The sequence below is a fragment of the Onychomys torridus genome, chromosome 7 (assembly GCF_903995425.1).
Source record: "Onychomys torridus chromosome 7, mOncTor1.1, whole genome shotgun sequence".
Lineage (NCBI taxonomy): Eukaryota > Metazoa > Chordata > Mammalia > Rodentia > Cricetidae > Onychomys > Onychomys torridus.
This window is the reverse complement of record NC_050449.1, coordinates 32,733,258-32,742,577: the sequence shown is the minus strand read 5'-3', so window position 1 is coordinate 32,742,577 and position 9,320 is coordinate 32,733,258. Positions and strand designations below refer to the sequence as shown.

The following is a 9,320-nucleotide window of genomic DNA, read 5'->3' as shown; positions in this document are numbered from 1 at the left end:
GATAAATAAATAACAAAAAGTTGGGAGGGTAGGGAAGTAGGGAGGATCTATGAGAAGTTGGAGAAGTGGAAATGCATGACCATAGCTTATTAAACAAAAACATTTTAGTGTATTATATACCTGAAAAATCTGTTAATATATTTCATATATTATAAACAAAAAAGATTAATTACATGAGGTCATTATTATTATCATTAATATTATTTGGCTACCATATTCTAAATATGTATTTCAAAATATCATTTTATGTATTATTAATATATACTATAGTATATAAAATGTTTTACCAACACAAAAATAGTAATAGTAAATATTTACATAATAACACATATTTTAAAGATTATTTTTCATGTGTTGAGTTCAGATGCCTAGAGAGAATTCAACTTTGCACCAATGAAACTTATATGTATGCAGTATATATAAAATTATTTGTGTCACAAGGAATTTTCTACATGATAATAATATTTTAACCTATAGTTAACTGGTAATTATGCTTTAAACAATGTGGAAATTACCCAGAAAATGTAAGTAGGAAACACTGAGGATACATAGAATATCATGAAAGAAAAATAGTCATGCATGGTGTTTCGTGAATTTAATCCTTTCCTTCAAGTGGCTGAGACAGGAGGATTACCATGAGTATAAAAAGAAGAAAAAGGAAAAAAGAAAGGAGAAAGAAATAAGTCCTATAACCAATATGTCCTAGTATTAACTTATTTTTCTAATAACCCTGTCAGATGATAGGATATCCTTACATTTCCAAAGTTTCAGACCAGGTCAACTCCAAAACTACTGCTCTTTCTCTTCATATTTTAAGAGAAGCCAGTGTTTTCTTTAATAAGTAATACTACCCTCAACTCAGGAGAATATTTTCTTACTCAAGGTTTTTCTCAGGGCAACCTTGACCTCCTTGTTCCTGAAGCTGTAGATCAAAGGATTGAGCATGGGTACCACAATGGTATAGAATACAGTGGACACTTTCCCTTGATCCATGGACAAGACAGAAGAAGGATGGAGGTACATGAATGCCCCTGATCCAAAGAAAACAGAAACCACAATTATATGTGAGCTACAAGTGCTGAAGGCCTTGGACCTTCCTTCAGTAGAATGAATTTGAAGTATGTTTGAAAGAATGAATGTGTAAGAAACAATGATGGTGATGCTGGGCACACCTACATCGAAACCTACAACAATGAATACTACCAGCTCATTGATGTAAGTGCTGGTGCAGGAAAGCTCTAGCAGTGGAAGGATGTCACACATGTAATGATTGATGATGTTGTCCTTACAGAAGGTCAATCTCAGCATGTACCCTGTGTGAGCCCATGCACCAATAAATGCTCCCACATAGACAATGAGAGCCAACAGAGAGCAGACCTGAGGGGACATGGTAACTGTGTACAGCAGAGGCTTACAGATGGCCACATAGCGATCATATGCCATCACTGTCAACACATAGCATTCTGCACTGACAAAGAAGCAGTAGAAAAAGAGCTGAGTCATGCACCCTTCATAGGAAATTGTGTTCATGTCCGAAACAAAGTTTATCAACAGTTTGGGGGTGATAACAGTAGAATAACAGAGACCAATGAAAGATAAATTAAAGAGGAAGTAATACATAGGAGTGTGAAGGGGAGAATTTAGTCCAATTAGAGTGAGTAAGCCCAGGTTGCCTGCCACAGTGACAACATAGATACCTAGGAAGAGGAAGAAGAAGGGGAACTGGGTCTCTGAATACTTTGTTAAACCCACCAGGATAAACTCAGTAATGAAGGAAATATTCTTATTGTCCATTCTCTTCTCTCAGGATCTGAAAGACAGAAGAGTCATGTTCAGAATTATGACAAAATGTTGTACACAGTCATTCTGCATCCAGGAGTCCAGAGAGTCTCCACAGAAACTTGTCTATTTTATGGTTTTGTTGCTGCTCATATGAGGGAGACACATGTGAAAGGTTAAGCCTAGTGTAAACACATGTGAGAAATATGCCAAGAATACACACATCCCTCTGTTTCTTTTTGCCTCTAGCATCCCAGTCTATGCTTGTCAACCTTCACTCACTACATGCCAGTTACCCTGCATTCAGAGTCAATTAAGATTGCGTGTCATTCTGGATGGAGATCTTGAGCACCAAGCTAGAGCATAGACTGACTTCCTAAATATCAACAGCAAGCACTAAGTTGTCAGGAAACCTGGACTCACTCTCTAATTTCAAAACACCATGAAGAAATGGTCAATTTTGGATCTACGTTCCTCCTACAAGACCCTGTCAACCCTCTTTACTTCATAGTCAAAGCTGAACAAAGCAGCAAAGCACTTCAAAGGAAAAGAAAGCATAATGATGATTCTTACCCTTTTGTTCAGAAGGCTTGGGACTTTGCTTGTGGTGTGCCCTTGTCCTTCACTCTCTGCAGAGAAACAGCTCTGCCTCTGAAGGAAATGCAGTTCTGAATTAATGCCCCTCCCCTTTTGTACAGAAAGGCTCTGAGCATTTGTGAATCTCAGTGTCTGACTTCATCTGAGAGTTAAAGACCATCACTTTTTGCTTTGTTTCTGCCCAGCTATTTTCTACATTAGAGAACAGTATTTAAAGAACTCTCATTTCTTGTCTCAACATAATACCAGTTAGCAGTATATAAATCATATTATCTGAGTTAATTATCTTTGGTACTTGGTATAGAGACCTCTCCAGGATCCTCTTCCTTAGTTAAAATGCTTTAAGAAGTACAAGTGCAAGAAATTATTTATACAGCAGTAAAGATGATTTCATCCCAGTGTCCTTGGAGATAATATTCAACTCAAATTTTACTTCTGGGATTTTACATTCCCCAGGGTAGATGAAGTAGAAAACTTTGCACTTCCCTCATATTTCTCATTCTGTTTCTTTGATTTATTTGATTGCATTGATTTATAGCTACAAATGCAAACACTTGACTACCAAAATATTAGAGGCTCATGAACATCCTTCCACATATAATAGCAAGTTGAATCATGTACAAATACACAATCTATGATATTCTATGACAAGTACTTTAATTGTGTCTTAATATTTTGCTTTGCTAGCTACCTTCATGCTCATCTCTCCCCAGTTATTCCTGTTTATATCTGAGTACATACATTCTGAATTTTCCTGTTTGCTCAGACAATCAAATACTTTTTTACTGGACTCTGCACTTAATTTACAAAGTATACAATTGATCTTTTACTTTTATGATCTAGAAGAACTTAAAGTGTTGCCTACATCATAACTTAAACAACTAATCTATATCAAAATAGAAACCATTTTCTCTTTTATCATAAAAAATTTGCCCTCAGATTTTCCGAGAGACATCAATATGCCTGTACCTGTATTTCAGTGTAACCAAGTTCCAGAATCTCTCAGTTTAGTATTAAACTACTTTTGTAAATACCATACATATTATTATTCATTCTTTTTGAACTTTACATAAAAATCTCAATCCTACACAAAGAACTACAGGAACAAAGGGACACTGAAAGCAGAAGAAATAGTCTTTCCCAGGGAAGAGCAAACCAATTGGTTATCCACTATGAAATGTTCAACTCTGAAAACATTCAAGCAACATTATACACACTGAGCAGATTGCACATATGTATTTAAGAATATATACATACACACACACCACACACACATATTGTGTGTGTGTGTGTGTGTGTGTGTGTGTGTGTATATGTATGTATTGATACATGTATGTAACAACAATTAATGAAAAGAAGAGGTCATAAATATTGAAGAGAGCAAGCATGGATATATGGGAGCGATATGAGAGAAAAAAGATGGGAGAAATCATGTAATTATTTTATAATCTGACAAAATAAAAGACACCATTCTGTAAAAGTGTGACAATCTAGTAAGTGACATATCACTATTCCTTTACATCAAATTCCCTTATCTCTTACTAAAGTGTGCATTTTTTTCATAAATATGTAAACTTACAAAATGTTTTTATATGAATTGACTTCTTATGTCCTTTTCCAATTTCTTTAGGATCATTCTTTCCTTGTACAATAGAAGAATGAAAATCAAGGATGATAAATATCATCTACATTTTAACGATATTTCCCTAAGTCATCATCATTCCACAGAGTTACATAATCTTTCCCTATGTTAAACAAAAGGTTTAAAACCCTAATGTCAAATACATGCCCTGAACCATTTGGAACATGCACATGATGAACTTAAGATCACTTATTTGATTATAAAATCTTTTTTAAATAGTTCATTGTATGTTGTAAAGCCTTCAAAGCCAAATCACTGCTTCATGTATTGTTCTCTGTGTTTATTCCCCCAAATAGCAGTCAGGATCTTTTTCTTTTTTTTTTAAATCATTAAGTCATATTGTGGTTTAACCCCTGGCAGTGCCAGTCACTTAAAGAAAAAACCCAAGTATTACAAATGTCTACAGGACCCAAAATTGGCTTTCTTATATCCCATCCCCTGTCTCCATTCCCCCTGCCTCTCACTTACTTACTGCATTCAGAAGAGAATTCACACAACTTCACCCTAGTTGTTTTCACTTTCATTACTGTTGTTAAAAATCATATTTTTCTGTGCATCTGCCTTAAATGACATGTTCTCATTGAATGGCAGAGACTATGTAAGATCTACCTTTACATTTTCAGCATGTAATCTCTGGTATATACTGTCCCTCTTTGGGGTTCATTTTCCTTCTCAGAGGACATAGGAGAATGCAAAATAGAACTCTACGAGATAGGGGCTTGTGCCTTTAAATGCTAGCTTATTTGATTATAAAATATTCTAATCTAGGATCTTAATTAAAGCTACCAGTAAATAACATATTCTTTTATTTTTGTTTTTTCAAGACAGGGTTTCTCTGTGTTGCTTTGCACCTTTCCTGGAACTCACTCTGTGGCCCAGGCTGGCCTTGAACTCACAGAAATCTGCCTGGCTCTGCCTCCCAAGTACTGGGATTAAAGGCATGCACCACCACTGCCTGGCTACATATTTTTATTTTATAATGAGAGGTATATGGTCACAGACCTGTAGAATTGTTCATTCCCTTCTTTTTTTAAATTTTTTTTCTCCTTGTTTTATTTATTATATTTGTGTTTTAGTTTTACACATCAGCCATGAGTTCCCCTGTCCTCCCACCTCCAGCCCCGGCCCCCACCTTCCCCCAAGCCCCTCCCCTCCATTCCCATCTCCTCCAGGGCCAAGACTTCCCTGGGGATTCAATTTAACCTGGTGGATTCAGTAAGGCAGGTCCAGTCCCCTCCTTCCAGGCTGAGCAAAATGTCCCTGTGTAAGCCTAATGTTCCAAACAGCCAGCTCATGTACTAAGGATAGGTTCAGGTCCCACTGCCAGGGCATCCCCCAAACAGTTCAAGCTATTCAATTGTCTCACTTATCCAGAGGGCCTGATCCAGTTGGGGGCTCCACAGCTTTTGGTTCATAATTCATGTGTTTCCATTAGTTTGGCTATTTGTCCCTTTGCTTTTCCAATCTTTTTCTCAACAATTCACTCTTATAGTCCCTCCTCTAAAAAATGACATGTGGACCAATGCAATCAAATTGAAGACCCTGACATTAACCCGCACACCTATGAACATATAATTTTTGACAAAGAAGCCAAAAATGTACAATGGAAAAAAGAAAGCATCTTCAACAAATGGTGTTGGCATAACTGGATGTCAACATGTAGAAGGCTGCAAATAGACCCATATCTGTCACCATGCACAAAACTTAAATCCAAGTGGATCAAAGACCTCAACATAAATCCAGTTACTTTGAACCTGAGAGAAGAGAAAGTAGGAAGTACTCTTGAATGCATTGGCACCAGAGATCACTTTCTAAATATAACACCAGTAGCACAGACACTGAGAGAAACAATCAATCAATGGGACCTGTTGAAACTGAGAAGCTTTTGTAGAGCAAAGGACACGATCAACAAGACAAAACGACAGCCTACAGTATGGGAAAAGGTCTTCACCAACCCCACATCTGACAGAGCGCTGACATCCAGAATATATAAAGAACTCAAGAAATTAGACATCAAAATGCCCAACAGTCCAATTAAGAAATGGGCTATAGAACTAAACAGAGAATTCTCAATTGAGGAAGCTCAAATGGCTGAACGACATTTAAGGAATTGCTCAACATCCCTAATTATATGGGAAATGCAAATCAAAATGACTCTGAGATACCACCTTACACCTGTCAGAATAGCTAAGATCAAAAACAAAGAAGACAGCTTATGCTGGAGAGGATGTGGAGCAAGGGGAACTCTCCTCCACTGCTGTTGGGAATGCAAGCTTATACATTCCCTTCTAATAAACCTCCAGGTCTTAATATTTTCATCCAGGAGACAATGGATGGGAATGAAAGAAGATAAGACCTTTTTCCTTTAAATTTTCTGCTCCAATTCTCTGCATTCTTATATGTCAGAAATTTTAATTTCAGATTTCAGTTGTTTTTTGTTTGTTTGTTTGTTTGTTCATTTTTTTTTTTTTTTTTTTTTTAGACAGGGTTTCCCTGTGTAGCTTTGCGTCTTTCCTGGATCTTGCTCTGTAGACCAGGCTGGCCTCGAACTCACAGAGTTCTGCTTGGCTCTGCCTCCTGTGCTGGGATTAAAGGCGTGTGCCACCACTGCCTGGCCTTAATTTCAGTTTTAAAAAAGGATTTTACATATAAATAATGATCTGGCCTTTGTGTTTGTAATGAACTCTTCCCAGTAGCTCTAGATCAAAGCTAAGAACTTGGAAAGCATAAAATTAACAAATGACTTCAGATTGCCTAAGTTTATATTTAAATAAATCCTAATTACAAGGCCAGAGTTTTTGTTTTCCCATTACAGGTTTCTTGGAGTTTATGACACCATGAAAAGACTTCATGTATGTGCTAACCATTGACCTCAAGTCCTTATACTTGTGTGGCAGGCATCGTACTAACTTAACTATCTCCTCAGCTGTAGATAAAGTTTTCCTGCCTGGCCCACAGTCAAAACAAATCTCCCTTACACGCCAGTCCCATAGTCGCTCATAACCAAGCAAGTAAGCACACAGAGACTCATATTGTTTACAAACTGTTTGGCCATGGCAGGCTTTTTGTTATCTACTTCTTCTGTCTTAAATTAACCCATTTTTATTAATCTATACTTTGCTACGTGGCTCGTGGCTTACCAGTACCTTATATCTTTCTTGTCATGGCGGAGGCTGGTGGTGTCTTTCCACCTGAGCCTTCCATTTCCCAGAATTCTCTTCCTCTTTGTCCTGCCTACCCTATTCTTACTGCCTGGCTACTGGCCAATCAGCACTTTATTTATTTTAACCAATCAGAGCAACACATTTGACATACAGAACATCTCACAGCACTTCCCCTTTTCTCTTTTTCAAAAAGCAAGGTTTTAACTTTTATATAGTAAAATTTCAGACAACAAAACAATTATCAAGCAAGAATTACAGTTACAATATTAAAGAAGATATCCTATCTACTTTATATTAGTGAGTCTAAGGTTTTATATCTAACTTATCTTTTATCATAACTGAGGATATTATAACTATCTGGTCTTCAACCACATCAAAGTCCCAAGAAGGATATAATATTAACTAAATAAACAGGAAAAGCATTGTAAGCAACTTCCAAAAATCTAGAATGACAGACAGCTAGCTGCCTGGACAGTCACCCAAAATTCCTCTGCAATGTTAGGACATCTGTCTTGAGCTCACAGGCCTAGAGATTTTTGTTTGTTTGTTTTTTAATTCACTTCTCCCAGTGTCTTGCAGAATGTCTGGCTGTCTCCTCTAAGAAGCAGGAATGTGAAGGACCATCTAGCCTTGTTTTGGCAAAATTTAGTGGGCATTTTTCCATGGGTCCTGCATGTGTAGTCAATATAACATTTTGTCAAGTAGTCTAGGCAAGTATAGTTTCTTGCCCAAATGGCTAACTTTTGCTATAAGGAAATCAAACTTCATATGGAGTTTCTTCAATGACTATCATCTTCTCTGAAGTAAATTGATATAGCCAGGAACAGACATATCTCAATACCCAGAAAAGTCAAAGTTCTTAAAATATTTTAAATGCCATATTTTGTAGGTCTTTGAAATGTTTGAAGATTACCTACCTAATTGAAATTTACCTGTGTATATCTAGATAACTTAACTAACATGACTATAAGCTTGATTATCATGGATGACTAACTATTAATCAGTATTTCTTAATTATACATTATAATTTCAAATGAGCTACACAAACATAATACTGTAAACAAGAGAATTATATACATATAATAAAAAAAATTAACTTTAAATTTGTATCAATAAACTAAACTCCATAGCAATGTAAAACATTTAAAACAAATTGTTGCTCTTTAAAAGTAGATTCAATCTTGCCTTGGAGGAGATGGGAGTGGGGAGTGCATGGGAGGAGAGCTGGGGGTTGGGAGGAGGGATGACGGGGGAATCCATGGCTGATATGTGAAATTAAGTTAGTTATAAAATAAAAATACTATTAAAAAAGTACATTCAAGACTGTACCCTTTTATCCCATTACCCAAGAGCTGGGATTAAAGGTGTGTACTACCACTGCCTGACCTCTAGTGGCTAGCTCTGCACTCTGATCTTCAGGCAGTTTTTATCTGTTAGAGCACATACAGAATATCAGCACATCATCTGCTGAGATTTGTTGTAGAAAATACCTTTGAACACTGAAATCTCAGTATGGAGAAGTACATTCTGACGTCTGCACCTCACTCTTCTTAATGGAAAAGGGTAGTAGGCAGGGAATCATGAAGCTGTTTCGAGAGGAACTCATCATAGATTTTCCAGGTTAAAATCCATGGCTTCTGAGAAACTGATGCACTCCCCGAGGAAGTGAAGCATTCAGCCCACTTTGTGTTTCTCTGTATGTTCTCTTCTTACTCAAAAAGGCATGAATGTGTGACAGGACAACCGGTCTTAGATATTAATCTTGTGTACCCTATAAGTTTGCAAACATCATTATATCTTCGCAACTACATCTGTACAGATCCTGGCAATTGCCACTACATAGGTATAAAGGTATAAAAATTCTGATTGCTCTCACTAAAATTGTCACAGCCACAGTCTTGCTGTAGCCCCTGAAACCAGCCTGGTTTAATTTCTCGGGGGCATATCAGGTGACCACAGGCACTTACAAGTGGTGGTAGGAACAGAAACCTAAAATATGGGGATTTAAGAAAAAGAAATAGAAAAATGTTTGAAGACAAAGAACTCCATGAGCATAAGAATCATAAGGCAGGAGAATTCATTGGAGGTAAAAATGTGGGACAGGTGGGTTCCGAGGAACAGCATTTGTTTGAGGAATT

The 9,320-nt window shown here is 36.9% G+C and overlaps 1 protein-coding gene across 2 annotated transcripts; it reads right to left on the bottom strand.

Moving 5' to 3' along the window:
- Positions 1–803: 803 nt before the first annotated feature.
- LOC118587375 (olfactory receptor 145-like) lies at positions 804–2,536 on the bottom strand. 2 transcript variants are annotated; one of them, XM_036193305.1, is made up of 2 exons: positions 2,514–2,536; positions 859–1,810 (listed from the first exon to the last, which is right to left on the bottom strand). In XM_036193305.1, the coding sequence occupies exon 2, from the start codon at positions 1,792–1,794 to the stop codon at positions 859–861; it is 936 nt and encodes a 311-aa protein (XP_036049198.1). In that variant the 5' UTR covers positions 1,795–1,810; positions 2,514–2,536. The 2 variants fall into 2 exon arrangements, with proteins under 2 accessions (XP_036049200.1, XP_036049198.1); XM_036193307.1 differs by lacking the exon at positions 2,514–2,536 and having other exon boundaries at positions 804–1,885.
- Between the last annotated feature and the right edge of the window lie 6,784 nt (positions 2,537–9,320).

Coding starts and splice junctions, on each gene's coding strand:
- LOC118587375 (XM_036193305.1), bottom strand. CDS start 1,794: ATGGACAATAAGAATATTTCCTTCATTACTGAGTTTATCCTGGTGGGT.